Below are 16,711 nucleotides of genomic sequence, written 5' to 3'. Positions count from 1 at the left end.
AAGAAAGAAAGAAAGAAAGAAAGAAAGATGCCATCACTGTGGTACTTTTCAGACAGAATACAAAGGAACCTTCAAATGCAGACACCTTAACACAATGTATTGCTTGATTAGATCTTACATCGTAAGTCTTTGTCTTGTTATTGTAACTCGCTGCAACTCTTATTCCTGCATATCAGCAAAGCTTTAGTTAGGACCTATCCTCGTATGAGGCAAGGTAGATTCCCCACCTTAGGCAGTGGAGTGGGAAGGGTGGAATATCATGATGCCATACTTACTGTCTACTCTGGTCTGGATAAACTCATGGTCACTTTTCCACTGCAGCCAAAAGCACAGCCAGAAGTATCCAGTGACGCACATCTGAACAAATGACCAGCCTATGCCTCATTTTGAGGATGCTCAGAACCCCGGAGTTTCTCTTGCTAACCACTTTCCTGCTGTGGCAAATGAGTCCAACTCATATTCTTAATTATTATCTGCTACTGTTTTCAAGAACATTTATTACCTGGTCTCCACTGAAAACCATTTCTACATTTCACTGCTTGAGTGCCTGAAAACTTTCATCTTCCAGTTTGGATACAATTATTTTATTTTGTTGTACTTCCCCATTTTCCTTACTGGGTGGAAAGTTTCTTAGATACCATCAGTAAAAAATCCATACAGTTGTTGGCTTTCAGAAGTACAGAGCTGCAACACTGTGTGCCTTTCAGGGACAAAATACATCAGTCCTCTAAGCAGTTTCAAAGAGGACAACGAAGTAGCAGAAATTTAAAAACTTACATGTGTTCTCCATGCAAACATTGTTGCTTAAAGAAGTTAACTGCCAGCAAATTGTGGTTCTCTTATTTTCCTCATCCTTATAATCTGAACTCAAAAGACAAGGATGTTCTCTTGCTTACCAATATTTTATAAATAAATAAATATCTGGAAGGTTGCCTTGCATAACATTGAGAGCCAGTGTAGTGTGGTGGTTAAGAGCATGGGACTGGGACTCAGACAACCTGGGTTCTAGTCCCCGCTCAGCCATGGAGCCAACTGGGTGACTTTGGGCCAGTCACAGACTCTGAGCCCAACCTACCTCACAGGGTGGTTGTTGTGGGGATAAGATGGAGGAGGAGAATGATGTTAAGCTGCCTTGAGCCCTTTGTAGGAAAAAGGCAGGATATAAACCGAAAAATGAATAAATAAAATAACACACATTATAACCTACAGTTTCAAAACACTTATTTCAACACAGTGCGAATCCAAGATTGAATAATTTTATTATGGAATTCTACCTATTTATTCATTGTACAAAAATGACAGAATATTTAAACATCAAGATAAAATGCACTTCAGTGGAAACAAAACTGAGTTCATAAGGACAAAAAAGTAAAGTTCTATTTATTCATCAGTTTAAACAAACAAAAACAAAAAATCCAAGGCTTCTAAATTACATCTAGAATCCATCTATTCTTTATCTTCTGCATCCATTGGGGAGGAGTCTTCTGCTTCTGAAAGTTTCTCATCATCTGAAATAAATATTTTTTCTCATTATTTTAAAAATGGTATACTTCAGTGAAATTAGTGCAGCATTAAGATGAATCTGAAAGTATACTAGACATATTGAAGCTTATGATGATGTCTTTTATAATATCACTTTTTGTTGAAGAATTTCGCAAGCTTATACTAAGATGAAATTGAACAAAGCAGGTATTTGCTTTGAACAGCCATATCAGAATTTATTATTTCATACAATTTTTTCTGAGTTCTGTGAATTTTGCATACCAATTTTTTTTAATTTGTGAGGGTGTAGCAATTTAAACAATTCCAAAATGCATGAGTTTCATGCACATTGCTAGAAACAGAACAGAACAAAGCTGATTTCACCAGTGACTCGAAGATGGAACAAAAGACAGTTGATAAAACAGATTTAACAAAATTTATACATCCCTACTACATGCCAGAATCAACAGATTAAGAATGCAAAATGTGACTGTTTCCTAGTGTTAATTGCTCAGTTGTTTCTTTTGACCCTATCAAAAGAAAGGGTTCTTTTATTTCAACCTATCTAGCAAATTTGAGCATACTTTTGAGACAGGGAATTATGTAATCATGAAGTCTGCATAGATTTCCCTATCTCCTCCCCATGTCCCCCCCCCCCCAAAGCTCAAATTTACTAGTAGGCTGAATGAAATGAAAGTGCTCATAAAAAGGGGTCAACTGTAGACCTCACCTTCCCAAAGGGCCTAGAGGCTTGGGTAGTGTAGTGCACTGGGTAGTGTGCATTCAGGACAACACACAAACTCTGGAGAATCAGATTCAAAAGGGGGAGATACACTTGTCACCCCCTCCCCCCTTTAGGGGGAAAAAATCTTCACCGCTTCACTTTTCAATTGACGGCTAACAACTGTGAGCAAAATGTAGGTGCACATGGCTACACCCTATTGCACTTTGGCAGCAGAAAATTATCCAGATACTGGCTAGATAAGGTTCTACATTTTGGGCTGCCGTAGAAGCACACATGCAAAAGACAGGAAAAAAATGAAAGAAGTTGCTCAGATTTGTGCCACTGCAACTTTCCCCCCCCCAAAGGCTAACGACAGTTGCTCCAAAGTGCTGCTTGGGCATCACTGAAGTAACTGTCACTGAAGCGGCATGGAAAACTCATCAAAGGGCCTTTTGCCTGCTTTTGCTGAGCTGCTCACTCGCTTCCTGAAGCCCGCAATGGGACTGGCCTCCGAGATTCAGAGGTCATACATATCCCACTGTGGGTTCAACTATTCTAGAATAAAGTATGAATTGCCGGGATGCATCGTTGCCTGAAAACTGGTCCCCCTGCAGGAAACCATCTGGGTTCAAATGACAGGACAACCCACCATGGCACACGGTGACCCACATTGGGTTGCAGTGTTGTGTGAATCCTGTCTATCAAGAAGCAACAATGGCATTTAATAGACGTAAGACATAGTCCAAATTCTGTTAGTCCTTGTCACACAGATGTTATGCTATGAAGGTCATGAAGACTATGAATTTGTTTGAACTGATTGTTCCTGAAATCTAAACCACAGTTTGGAGGACTAGAAACAAGCTGCACGACAATCTCTCATCACACCACTCTCCACATTTTCCCTGGTGCGAATGCAAGGAAGCAAAGGGAGGAATCTGAGTGCACAAGAAGAAGGAAGGGAATGTTCTTGATCATTAATTCTGAACTGATGTGTAAGTTCCTTACAAGCAAGGCTTGTCTTTATATAACTGAATGACTTACTTTCCAGTGTCTGCTGAAGCTCATGAATTGTGCTCAGAAGAACATGAAATTGCTTTCGTCTTAACTCCAGCTGAAACAAAAACAAACAGAATACTGAATTTATGGAAACATTTGCCATTCTTTTTGTTCTACATCAATAATCATGTAATCAAAGTTATAGATAATTCCATTATAAATAAGAGAGAAAAAATAAGAAAAACTTACTTTGTCTTCAACATTTTCTTTGATATGCGAAAGATGTTGAAGTTCTTTCCCCAGTGCTTCTAATTGCCTGAGAACATATTTATTTATTTATTTTATTAAAACATTTTTATGCCGCCCCATTTGCCGAAGCCTCGGGGCGGCTTACAACAATAAATTAAAATAACATTTTAAAATATATACATTAAAACAAAATACAAATATACAATATAAAACATACAATATAAAACAAGCTGCCCTGGCCAGATAAAATTCAATAATATTAACATTTAAAATGCTGCTTAAATAAAAAGGTCTTCACCTGGCGCCGAAAAACAAATAACGATGGCGCCAGGCGGACCTCTCTGGGGAGCGCATTCCATAACTTAGGCGCCACCGCTGAGAAAGCCCTCCTCCGAGTAACCACCCTCCTAATTTCTTTCACGGAGGGCTCCCGGAGAAGGGCCTCTCCCACCAATCTCAGGGGGCGGCTGGGCATATATGGATGTAAGCGCTCCTTCAGGTAACCAGGACCCAAGCCATTTAGGGCTTTATAGGTCATATTAAGTATACCATCAGTGAATACACAGTACCTTTATTTTATTCTAATTACAAATATCCCACACTTAAACTATGCACAACCCTCAGGTTGTTTACACCAAATAATCAACACTGCAAAACATTTAATCTTAAAACAACATTAAACAAAAAGACCAATCTTTCAGGAGAAAAACATGATTAAACATCATTAAAAGCCTATGAAAATAAAATGGCACTGAAAGGAAACTACATTAAGGCATCCAAAATAATTTTGTCAGGCCTAAGAATGACCAGGAAGGTGTTTAAAGGTCTCCACAAAGAGGGCTGTCTTAACCTGGTGCCAAAAAGATGGAAAATTTGGGACCAGGTGGGTCACAGTACAGAGGCTGTTCCAAAGTGTTTTTGGGGAGGGGGCACCACAAAAAGATCCTGCCCTTAGTTGCCACCCTCCAAGCCTCTTGAGGGGTTGGTACTCAGAAGGAGGCTGCAGAGGTTAAGCACAGTGTCTGGTAGATTGGGGTTGGGAGAGCCGCTCCGACAGGTATGATGCTCCTAACCTGTGCAGGATTTTATAGGTTAAGATTAGCACCTTAAATTGGAATTGGAAGGATACAGGCAGCCAACAAAGGCAGGTCAGAACTGGTCTTATATGTTTGGACCTCTGGGTCCCAGTTAATAATCTGGCTGCCGCCAGCTTCTGAACCATCTTTAAGAGTTACATGAAGAATTTCTAGCAGCCAAATTTCTTTCCAGCCCGGCTGTGGCACAGGTAAGGTGCTCCAAGTTTGGAGTCCCAGCTTCTGCCTCAGAGCAAGGTCAGTGTTATGCTGTAAGATGCCTTGTAAGAGTAGATACTATGAAAGGAAGGGTTAAAAATCTATTAAGCAAACAAATAACATTATATGCTAACTGCCATGGGCCTGCACCACTTTCTAGAAGCCCCAGAAACAAAATCATTTTGGATGATACCAAAAGCTGCTGAGAGGCCTAGGAGAATCATTCTGCCTATCCTTATTAGAAAAAAGTCATTGGGGCAACTGGATATTTTTCTGTAACAAATTTGGGGCTCAAAGCCAGCATCATCCAAGAATAGCTGGAGCTGCTCTGCAACTACTGCACAAACACATTCCTAGGAAAGAAATATTCAGGAGCGGTCTCACAATGGCCTCTTTCAAAGTGGCCAGGACCATTCCCTTTCATAAAGTAGCTAAATATCCCAGTGGATATAGCTGGTTACATCCCTCTTGCTACATGATATCAATAAACATGAGCAAGGATTGTGAACATAGGTGGTAGCCCGAGTTCCTCCAAGCACCTTCTCTAGAGCCAGATCTAGATCCTCAGTAACAAACATTCCTTCTATAAGTGCAGCTCTGGACACACCCACATAATTTTCTACAGATTAATATGCATGGATTTTGTAAACTAGCAGAAAACAAGGGCAAACTCAATTACTACTATAATGGCATATTGCAGCAGTTATTAATGCTGGATTAATATGCATTACTGTAGCACAAGTAAGCCTGAAATATACCTCAAACAACTAAGCTTTCATGTTGGATACAGTGAGGTTGCAAATGTTCTGAAATGAAGAATTCAGAGCACAGACTTTCCAGTTCAGAATTTGCAAGCTAATCATAACCCACTGTCTGATCCCAGCTCATAAATAGTTTGGTCCTGGCGTCACCCCTACTGCAGAGGCAGCATTACTAAGGGCACAGAAGCCAAACCAGAGTTCTCATGGATATGGATACTGCTCCTGGAGTGTTTCTGGACTGAACAGCCACAAAGGAATCTCAGAAGTATAATCTCTGGCTAGAAAGATCAATGCAGTCTCTCAGCCCTGAATGAACAGAAGAGAGGCCACAACAAACGGACTCAATATAAACCAGGCTACCGTTTTATGAATCATTACAAAAGGAACTGTGATCATAATTATGTAACTCTGGTTATTAAGTCGAGGCATAATTTGTACATGTGAATGTACAAATTTTTTATGTGAATTTCTATAGTGTATCAAATAGAAATGTCTGTGCTCCAAGTATTTTTATTGGATCATTGATTCTTAGCTTATGTTGCCTGACTCTATAAAAACGTGAAAGCATTTCTAATAAATTGTCTCATTTTTGTATTAAGTGTTAGACTTATACTTACTTTAATGTTTCATGTCTATCTGGATGGTGCTGTATTACTTTAGCCAAAGCATCATATTCTAAAATAAAGGAAAAAATAGCAAAAAGAACACATTCAGCTTTATTAAGACAAAATAAAAAGTATGATTCTGTTTATTTTAAGAGTACATATATAGCTTTTAGAAAAGTAAAACTTAGAGGAATAAAAAATAGCAAACTTGCTAATGTAATTGGGATGACTGAGGCTTAGATTATAGTTCAGTTGCTTCCTCCCTTTTAAAGAAGGACACCCACCCATATATATCAGTCTTTCTCCATTTCATACCAGCTTTTCACTTTTCTCCTTCAATCTCCCTTCTCAACACAAATTTCCTTCCTAGTTCATCTCTCTCCCTTATGCATTCCCATTTGTGTAGATCACACTTTGGGAATCCACACCACTCCTCCATAAGAGGAGCTGTGCATTTATCTATTTAAGCACCATTTGCTTACATACTAGAATGACAAACAGGATTAAAATATGTTTTCTGATCCTGGTTTATGGGAAATCATACTTTCCCCAACTCGTGTGTGCCCAGTTCTGCACACACTAAGGGCTATTTGCAACTCTTATGAGTAGCCAGCAGAAGAAGAAACAACTTTTTTCCTCTTCATCTGCAGCTTCCTGTACCCTCCAGGACTCTCTGAAGCAAATTTGGAAGGGATGCAGTGAACTGCAAGGAGAATAGCAAAAGGAACAATGCTTGCACAATGTTCAATTTAAAACATGTATTCTAAAAATTGTTACATATTTGCCATTGCATCTGAATAGATCCCTGAAAATGAATCAAACTCTGATTGAATGAACAAATGTGGTTCTTTCAACATGCCTAAAATCACCTGTAGATTCAGCAGTCCAAAAGGAAGTTACATTGAGAGTTGTTCAACATTCTTCAGGCACATTATAATTAATCTGAACCAAGCTAGGAAGAAATTTTTCAATAGTTTATTTGTTTATTTCATTTTTATACTGCCCAATAGCTGAGGCTCTTTGGGCAGTTAACAAAACTTAATAGTTTCACCAGAAAATATACCAAAATAGCAGGCATTTGGTGTTTTGCTCTATCATAGCAAGTCTTGTTCAAGTTTAGTGAGTAGTGAATAACATATTTAAGAATTTAATTGGGAAGATTTAGGAAACCAGTATTTTTATAAGAAAAGAAAAGTGTTGTGGTCATTTAGAAACATTAAGCATTAAATCAAAATGTTATACACCCCTTCACATAATAAGTACTAACTGCAAAATAAATCCTTACCTTGGCGATTTTTTCGTATTCGTTTTGCTTGAAGAATCTGCTTTTTGCACTCTGCAATTTTGTCATGTGCTGCAGCTATGCTATTTTCTTTCATAGAAATAAAATAAAAAGTGATTGACACAAATCTATAAATGTCACAGTGACTATTTATTCAACTGTGAAAACTTTGTACCATAAGTGGCAACATTACATAAAGCATCTGGCTTTCAAGTTTCATTTCTAATAATTGAGAATAGGTCTATAAATCATAACATACTGCATCTTCTAATACTATAATTACTGTCAGAGTGCTCAGAATGCAGATCTACTGAAATTACTATTTTGACAAAAATGCCAAAGAAACAGAAGATACATTTACAGTAAGTGCCATAGAATCTGGTATGCTTTCCAGCCAAAAAATTGGATGAGAATTTAGGTTTATCTATTTATGATGTCCTTTTAAATACTGATATGCTACCCTGCTACCCTATAACCAAATTCCCAGGCAAGCTTACAAGAATAAAAATAAATTAAAAATAGCTACAGTGAAAGATATCAACAATAAAACTGGCAACGGTGCAATCCTGCATATGTCAATTTAGGAATAAGCTGCATTGAGTGAAAGAAACTTATTCACAAGTAAGTGTTCATAGCAGGGATGGGGAGGATGTGGCCCTGCAGATGTTCTTGAAAAGCAATTCCCATTCTTTCTCACTATCAGCTATGCTGGGCTACAGTTTATGCAAGCTGCAGTCAAACAGGATCTAACAGGCCAGAATTTCCCACCTGTGGCTTTTAGCATCCAACCATAAAAGCAGACAAAAATTAAAACAAATTAGAAATGTACAAGAGCAAAAAAGACCTGGGAAAATAAGTAATCCTTTGCCTAGTACCAAAATGGCTAGTATCAAAGTAGGATCCAGGTAAATCTCTTTAGGGAAAGAGTTCCAAACTCGGGTGCCAGTGCTAAAAAAACGCTTCCCTCAGTTGCCCATCCACTGAGAGTACCTAATGAATACTTTCAGAAGATCTTAAAATACAGTAACTAAATGAAGAAACAGGTGATTCTTCAGATACCTTGGGCCAAAATCTTGACAGAGTAAAATCAGAACTTTAAATTAGCTTCAGAAATGGACAGAGATCCATTAAAGTCAGCAAGTTGCAAGCCAAACTTTTCAGACTTAAAAGGCAGTCCCACATTGCAGTAGTCCAAATGGCTGGCCACCCGATCATGATTGTGGCAATTAGGCTTTTCCCAGGTAGAATGACAGCTGGTATACCAACTAGTACACCAACCTACATTTCTATAAAGTGCCTGGAAGCTGTCATGCAACGTCAGAGAGCTGGATACAAATCTGATCCTTCAGAGTGAGTGAAATCCTCTCCATCAGAGGGCAAACACTACTCTTATGGGCAGATGAAACATCTACTAACAGTAACTTTATCTATCTGGATTCAGCTTCATTTAGAATGTAGTCTCCAGAAAACCAAGAACGTAAGACTTTCCTAGGCCTCTTCTAGCTTGCAATTTCAGGCTTCAATTTGTAATATAAACAAAGCCAAATTGTATTTGGGTCGCAATGGTGATTGGAAACTCAAGGAACTTATGTGAGAGTGCGGTAAAACATGTGGGACGCTGCATGTAGTCCCTGATTTAAAGAATTGTGGCAACCATAAGCAATGTCTTATATAGTTAAAATTTTATACTGAATATGTAAAAGCTTCAGAAGGGTTCTTTTAATATTTATATATTTATTAAATTTATGCCCCACCATTCTGCCAAAAATGGCACCCAAAGCAGCTAACAATAGTAAAAATCAAGCCCAAAACATAAAGACAGATTAAAAACACAATACAATCATCAATAAAAGGCAATGATCCTCAACCACTTAAAACCCCATCCATAGCAACCCAGCTTAACTGCCAAAGGCCAGTCTGAATTAAAATGCCTTCCTGCTCAATGCAATGTCATTTTTTCTAAAAATGAACTTTATTTATGGTACAAAAATAAAAGTAGAAATTCAATTGATTACCAATATCTTTGTAGATTTTTTCATAATTCTCCATCTCTCTGAGATTCATATCATATACAAGCAAGGTTTTTCCCATTGAAAATTCACACTGTGATAGGGTGCTCAGCATGCGCTGATATTGGGTGTACCTAAAAACCAGAGAAGGAATTCATTGAGTTCATGCATTTCAATAAGTTAATATCTCATGGACATTTTACAATAATTCTTAGAGGCAATAAAGCTTGGCACAAATTAGTAGAAATGAAAACTATTTCTATATTCAAGTACTATATTCAAGTTCTATATTTATAAATATAAATATTATTTATATTATAATAATATAATTTATTATAGATTATATAAATGGAATCATTAGTATTGTTTTACCTTGTTCTAGCATGTAATTATTATCACAGCTATCAAATTCTTATTTTTTAATGTCCATGTAAACTGGTATTAATAAATTGCAGCAATGTAGTTTCTGAGCAGTGTAGAGTGGTCACAGGAGGGTGCTGTCAAGGAGGCATCAAGCAGCTTCTCCAATCTCTGTGCCAGTCATTAATAAATGTTATAAAGGCATCCCATTCTATTTCTTTAAACACAAATTGCCCAAAAAGCCTAGCTGCTACTGGTTCTATTCTAGAAAGAGGCTAAGGAAGGTGTATTTAACCTAGCCTGACCAGCTGCAGCTCAATTAACTCAGAATCTATGTATATTTCTTCCAAATAACATGTATTGGGTTGCAGCCTGACAGTGTAATCATATTCATTTCTGCTTAGAAGTCTCATTTACTTCTAAGTAAGCGAGTGCAATAGGCCTTACTCCCAGGTAAGGATTATAGGTATAGGATTATCTTCCCAGAGTAGGTGCTAGAGAGAAAGCTATAAGAGAGACAAGGTAAAGTAGCATGAAAATATTTGTCTCAGTTTTTTAAAGATGAATTTCTCCCCCCTCCTCTTTCTAACTCTATTCTCTGTTGTGCTTATGGTTATTACTATTTTGATCAGTTTTGAAACAGCAAGGGAAGCTGATCTTTAATGTAGTTAAACTGTATCCATTAAAAGAAACATAAAAGAGGCCACAGGAAGCAGTTTGAGGAGTACAGTTTAACTACTTTTAGAATCTCAGCCTTAAGGGAAATGTAATGCCAATAAACAGACTACAGCAGTTCTCAAGCAACATGAAAAATGCTAATTTATTTAAATTTAATGGTTGAACTGATTAAAAACCAAATGATAAATCAGCAACATTTTACATTAAATGGATACGCATTGCCTAAACGTCTAAAAGCTTGAACATAATTTCATGATGCCAACTGCCTGTGTCTGTGTAAGTGTTCATCAACAATAAATAATTTACAATGAAATGTTAATTTCATATGCTATCCTATTCTTTGCCAATACTGTTTTACGAAGATCTTTTGAAAAAAATGATATATTCTAGTATTTAAGTCTTTTTCTAATAACATTCATATTTCCAATTAAGTTTGTTTTAGAATAGCACTTCCTGCCTGTCCAACCGTGTTTTAACTTTTGTATGCTAGCCTTTTTCAAAAGCAACAGTGCCATACCCAAACCACATGTGGAACACTCATACTGTCAGTTACCACTTTTTAAAAACAACAAGACATAGTCACTGAAATGCTGGAGAAGAACAAACAGTTTTCAAAAGCCAAATGCAATGATGATAGCATTAAAGCATTCTGTGAGAATGGGAAATGTGTGCATATCCTTTACAAAAATCTGGTAGTGATATGTTGGAGAAGCATGATGGTGAACACTGAGCTTCCAAAGCAAGAACAGGGAATGTGCAGCTCTACAGATGCTGTTGAACTTCTATTTCTTTTAGCCCTAGCCAAAAGAGCCAAAGGTGAAAGTGAATGGGAACTACAATTCAACATCTGGAGGTCACACAATCCCCTTCCCTCCATTAAAGAAAAGTAAAATCCCAAAGTGCTACTGTCATTAGAATGATGCTGTGCCATCGCCATTTATGATACAATCAATGTTCAAGGTGCCTGCTATACAGATACACCCACATGGCAAATGCATAGCAATAGGTCAATTATCTGGAAACAGAATAACTTATCAGAAGCAATATCCCTATAGCAAAAGCAGTCCTGAAAGAAAGCATTTGGACTATACACAACAATGGAAGGCAACGATGCAACTCATATCTCCCTAAAAATGATTGTGTAAGAAGGCTCTCACAAAAAAATTCTGTAAGGTGTGCTTGTTCTTTTAGAGGTACAAATCAAATAAATTTTCTGGGACATGTTATTTAGTTAGTCTGCATCTTACCATTTAGCAGTTGCTATTAAAGCAATTATCAACAGCTGCCAAAAATGTTTACAGAATTACATAGGGTATTAAACCGCATATACTTGAAAATACCAAGTCATTAGATAACTGGTGCACCATACCTTGTTCTTAACCATGTACAGTTGCTACAATACTTAGACTGTTTTAAATATTTGTTTTCCTAAAACACTGCTTTCCTCTGAATGAATCCTCACAATGAATTTTGGCTATGCCATTTCTACTGGTATATGTCCCTGGACACAGTGCCCATGCTCCAGTAAAATTATTATGCATCACTGGTACTTAATGAACTGCTCCCATTTTCCTTTTACAAGTAACAGACAGCAAATACCCTTCTTCTTGAGATCCAGAATTGCACCACTTGATGAAACTCTTCACCAACAAATTAATTCTTCTGTCATCACCTGCACCATCTCCATCAATCAAAAGTCGCTTGCGAATAACTTCATCTAAAGTAAAAAACAATATTTGTCAGTGAACAATACTGATGCTTTTTTCACAGAAGAATGCCATTAGATAAAACTACCGCTTGATTCTATACCTATTTACTTAAAACAAGTCCTTGATTAAATAGTTTTAGTTAGGTGGAAGTATGTGAGATACAGACCTCCCTAGTGTTTACTGTTAAGTGATCTTGCATATCATAGTGATAATTACATTGGTCTATTTACATAATCAGCAGCTGATTTCATGTAGTCATACAAATAGGATCTTACAGCATAATCCTATATGTGTCTGCTCAGAAGAACTATTACATACAATAAGGTATACCTACTGGTAAATGATTAGGACTAAAGCATTCACACTAAACAAATGGGAATATCTTATTAAATATCAGCAAGTTTTGAATCCACCCCATATGTTCACTGTAAGTTTTAAAATAAACTTCAATATAGAATTAAGGGGGAGAAGAGGTTAAAGCACTGAGGCATGTGGGAGAACATGAAGTACTATGTATAACAAATATAAAGAAGAGAACTAGAACCATCTCTAAATGAACACATTGTCAGATAAGACGTTTATTATTCCCAGTATTTTTTCAATCAAAGTAAAAATAGTGTGTGCAGGAACTAGGAAGTATGAAGGAGGCAGAATACCATGTTGCAAGAAATGACCACCTTTACCAGCCTGAAGAAAAGTGGTGGGAGGTGAGGAGCACCACTGGCCTCTCAGAAAATGCTTGTCATAAAAGTACAAACAGAAAATACGAACTCTTGACAGAAAGAGACAAATTTGTGGCCATGAAAAAAGCCACCTTGGCCATGCACAAAAGCCTATGCCCATGTAAGCCGTATGTATGTAGGTCTTATTCATAGGTTTAGAGGAGTCTGTGGAAGCCAGAGACAGGCCAAGCAGGAACCAGCCTGCTTCACCCCACTCCATACATTCACTGTGCATGAATATGTCGACTTAGTATTACATTTATAGGGTACCTGGGGAGGATGAACACCCAAGCCATGAGGATGTGGGGCCGGGAGAGAGAGATTCCAGACTGCAATTTATTAAAGAGGGATACAGATGCCAAATAAACTATAATTAAACCGAAGCGTAGGTAATACCGTTTTCCCACATTCTTCCTCTCTACTTTCATCACTTCCTCCTTCTCCCCCACCTGGTTTCCCCAAAATCTATTTTAGATCGCAAACAGATCCTTGGGTAGCAGGAACCTGTCTAGTGCTGCCTCTGTCGCTCTAACATCACGGCATTACACTGCCATGGCACGGTGCAAGAAACAGCAACAGTAATTAAATTAAGGGAGACCGGGCTGTGGGCATGGACGGGGTAGGCAGGCTGGCGCTCGGCTTCAGGTCGGGGAGCTTCCAAGCGCGGGAGACCGCAGGGAGGCAGCGCATCAGCACGCCTCTCCGCCGCCGCACACCAAGGAAGGACCACGAGGCCCCTTAACGGCGAGACCCGCTTCCACGGACTGGGAGGGTCCTTTCCCGAGGCCGCGAGGAGGGGCGGCAGGCGCTGCCGAGGGTCCCGCGGCGGGAAGGGGAGCCCGACGCCCGGGCGCAGGGGCGGGGAGGAGAGAGGAGCCGGCTCCTCGGCTCCGCGGGAAGAAAGCGCGGCAGAGCCCCGAGCGAGCGAGCGAGCGCGCCTGGCGGAGCGGCCGCCCGAGAGGCAGAGCGCGGCGGCGGGCCGCGCAGGCCGGGCCCGTCCGAGCCCGCCGAGCGCAGAGGAAGGGCTGCGAGGGCGCGGACGCGGCCAGAGCCGCCCCCGCGCTGGGCCGGGGTCGCCCGTCTCTCACCGTCGGTCACGGCCCCCATGGCGATGGCGGCGGCCGCCGCTGCGGCAGAGGCAGGAGTCAGTCTGGGCGGCGGCGAGTGAGGTGGGTCCGGCTCAGGCGGCCGCTTCCCACAATGCAGCAGCGGCAGCGGCGGCAGCAGCGACGGCGGCAGCCGGGTAAGCGGCGGCCATGGAGGGGGAGGAGGAGGCGGTGTCGGCGGCGGCGGCGGCCTGAGCTGCACCGGGCCGGGGCAGGCTGGGGGCAGCGCGCGGGGCGCGGCAGGAGCGGGGGACCGGGCTGGGCTGGGCTCGGCGGCTGAGCGCGGGCGGCGGCGGCGGCGGCGGCAGTAGTGCAGGAGAAGCCCGCCAAGTGTGCCCCCGCCCCGTGGGCCCCGGCCTGCAGTGTTCCAGCAGGGCTATTTCCTCGCCAGGTGAGGGCAAAAGAGGGAGGAGGAGAATGCGAGGGGATAGGGCTCCACCCCACGCCCCCATTCCTATGGGTTGTGGCCTGGACTTGGCCACTGGCCACGTAACCTTTGGTGACCTTTGTGCAGTCGCCATGTGGCTGCCACAGGGTCGCACCAGCCCTTTTGGCACTGCCAAGTACCCCGTGCCCCTTCTTGCTGCCAGTGTCAGTTGTCTCTGCAGTTGCTTGTGTCTCTTGGTGACCCCTTGCTGTTATCGCTTTCCTTCACAGCCAGTATCATTACTTCACCAATGTTGCCGTGCCACCCCTGGCCTCCATTACCATTGTCAATATGGTTGCTGCTACCACCACTGCCATGTGCATCCTGCTGTCATCAACGTCATGGTCCTTGTAGCCTGCACTGTTACCATGTTCTGGTGGCTTCTTTCATCCGCAGCTTCATTGTCATGTCATGACTTTTGCCTATTATCACCTCCACCTCTTTGGCCTCCTGCATTGACACCGTTATCATCATCATTGCTGCTGCCACCACTATTGCCACCATCACTTCAGCTTGCTGCCATTTCTCTGAGGGCGATATTCTTCTAGTAGAGTTTGCCATGGCACCATCATCTTCTTTGCTGCTGCCACACTGACCTAAACACAGCCTTTCTTGCCACCTTTTTGTTTCTCTAGCTTGTGCCAACCATTTCGGCCTCCTTTGTGGCACTGTCACTGGAGTTGCTTCTCTTATTGTATTCACTTGTTTCACTCTTTGTATTCTTACTGCTTCTTTCAGTGCTGTAGTATGATAGCTCTTCTATTGCCATTACTGCTACAGCTCTGTCAAATTGGCACATCTATTAGGCGTGTGTCTGTTATGTTGATGTTGCCACAATTCCTTTGTAATTACCGTTTTGGTCATTTCTCTCATTCCTCTCATCATCATTTTCAGTATTCTTACACATTTTATGGCATTTACTGCTTCTGATACATAATTGATCTGGTGGTCTTATGTTAACATAGTTTCCTTTCTTTATTTCATGCTTCCTGTATCTTCAAATACTTGAGAAACCACCTATTTCCCATCATTTTCATATCACACATCCCACTTCTATTTTTATTTTTCCTATTAAGGTCAAAGTGATGTCTACCATTTCTGCTGTTACTAATGTGGTTGCTTCAACTTCCTTAATGCTATTTCTACTATGTTAGGTATGTCATTGTGATCTCCATCAGTGTGAATACCTCGCCATGAAATTTTTTTTGAAGTCTTACCAACAATTTAAGTGTTAGAATATCTTTATGATTTTGTTGGCTTTTGTTGCCATTGTTGCTTAACTCTTAACCATTGTCTTTATCTTTGCTCATGTTTCTCTGGCTACACTTCCTTCTGTTGTAGTACATACCGCTACACAGTTTTAGGGTTGGACCCAGATGTAGTCATACTTAGGACAGACTCATTGAAATCAGTGCTACTTAATTTAGCCATAATTAAATACTGCTTTCAGTTGGTCTGCTTATAAGTAAGATTAAATCTGTATCCAGGTTTAATCCTAATGTTCAACTAAGTTCCTGTTACTGCTTTAAAATATGTGATGGTAATATTGGTAAATTAAGATAATAGAGAATAATTGCCCATAGAATTCTTCTCCTGCTTGTTTCTTCTAAACCAATATAGGGCATATGAATATTGGGCAAATATCTGTAACTCATGCCATTGAAACCAGTTCTCTTGTAATGTATGTACTAAAGCTGAGCAGATTCCAACTGTCACTTATATCAAATATTGGATATCAAATAGGAATTTCCAAACATAGCATCTTGGATATCTAATTACACATATTCAATGGTTAAACCCACATTAGGATCTGCAGCAGCAATTCAGTTGTGATTTTGAAGGTAAAGTTACCTTCAGTAAGTGTAATTATTTTTATGTTGGTCTTCAGGATTTCATGTCCTGTTTTCCTGATAATTTAAGCATCAGCTGCTGACAGTGGAATAAGGAATGGTGTGCATGCTGAGAGATGTCAGTCAGAGAGACAGAAGTGTGCCTTTTTTGCTTATGTTCTTATTGGTGGTTTTGTTCTTCAGAACCGCCTCTGGGCCTAGTTGAAGCTCCAACTGTGATCCGGGGAGGGGGGGTATGTCTGTGGGAGAAAGACGGCTGTTAAAGCTTCCTGAGCACTCTAGGAAGCTGTAGCATGTAGAAGGACAGGCCCTGAATAGCGTAGTGATGATATGAATACTGTAGTCCTTTTGAACCACAGACTTTGATATTGCAACAGTCATGAGCTGTACCATATGGGATCTATTTATTTTATTTCAGGGAAATGTGTCTCAAATGTTGAAGGACTGGCCAGATTGTTC

The 16,711-nt window shown here is 40.3% G+C and overlaps 1 protein-coding gene across 1 annotated transcript; it reads right to left on the bottom strand.

The window, feature by feature from the left end:
- Positions 1-1,234: 1,234 nt before the first annotated feature.
- THOC7 (THO complex 7) lies at positions 1,235-14,089 on the bottom strand. The gene is made up of 8 exons (XM_044451896.1): positions 13,958-14,089; positions 12,038-12,155; positions 9,407-9,534; positions 7,395-7,481; positions 6,122-6,179; positions 3,452-3,518; positions 3,248-3,317; positions 1,235-1,508 (listed from the first exon to the last, which is right to left on the bottom strand). Exons 1-8 carry the CDS (start codon positions 13,974-13,976, stop codon positions 1,447-1,449), a joined length of 609 nt encoding a protein of 202 aa, XP_044307831.1. The 5' UTR covers positions 13,977-14,089; the 3' UTR covers positions 1,235-1,446.
- Between the last annotated feature and the right edge of the window lie 2,622 nt (positions 14,090-16,711).

This window comes from Varanus komodoensis, unplaced genomic scaffold (genome assembly GCF_004798865.1).
Source record: "Varanus komodoensis strain SLA01 unplaced genomic scaffold, ASM479886v1 scaffold6_4, whole genome shotgun sequence".
NCBI classification, from domain to species: domain Eukaryota; kingdom Metazoa; phylum Chordata; class Lepidosauria; order Squamata; family Varanidae; genus Varanus; species Varanus komodoensis.
The sequence above is the reverse complement of the archived record's forward strand: the minus strand, read 5'-3'. Positions and strand labels throughout refer to the sequence as shown.

Bases quoted from the DNA above. Each gene is read 5' to 3' on its own strand.
- THOC7 (XM_044451896.1), bottom strand. The intron at 6,180-7,394 runs GTAAGGATTTAT...CCTTTATTTTAG, and splicing joins AATACGAAAAAATCGCCAAG to AATATGATGCTTTGGCTAAA. The intron at 3,519-6,121 runs GTAAGTATAAGT...ATATGTTCTCAG, and splicing joins GATAGACATGAAACATTAAA to GCAATTAGAAGCACTGGGGA.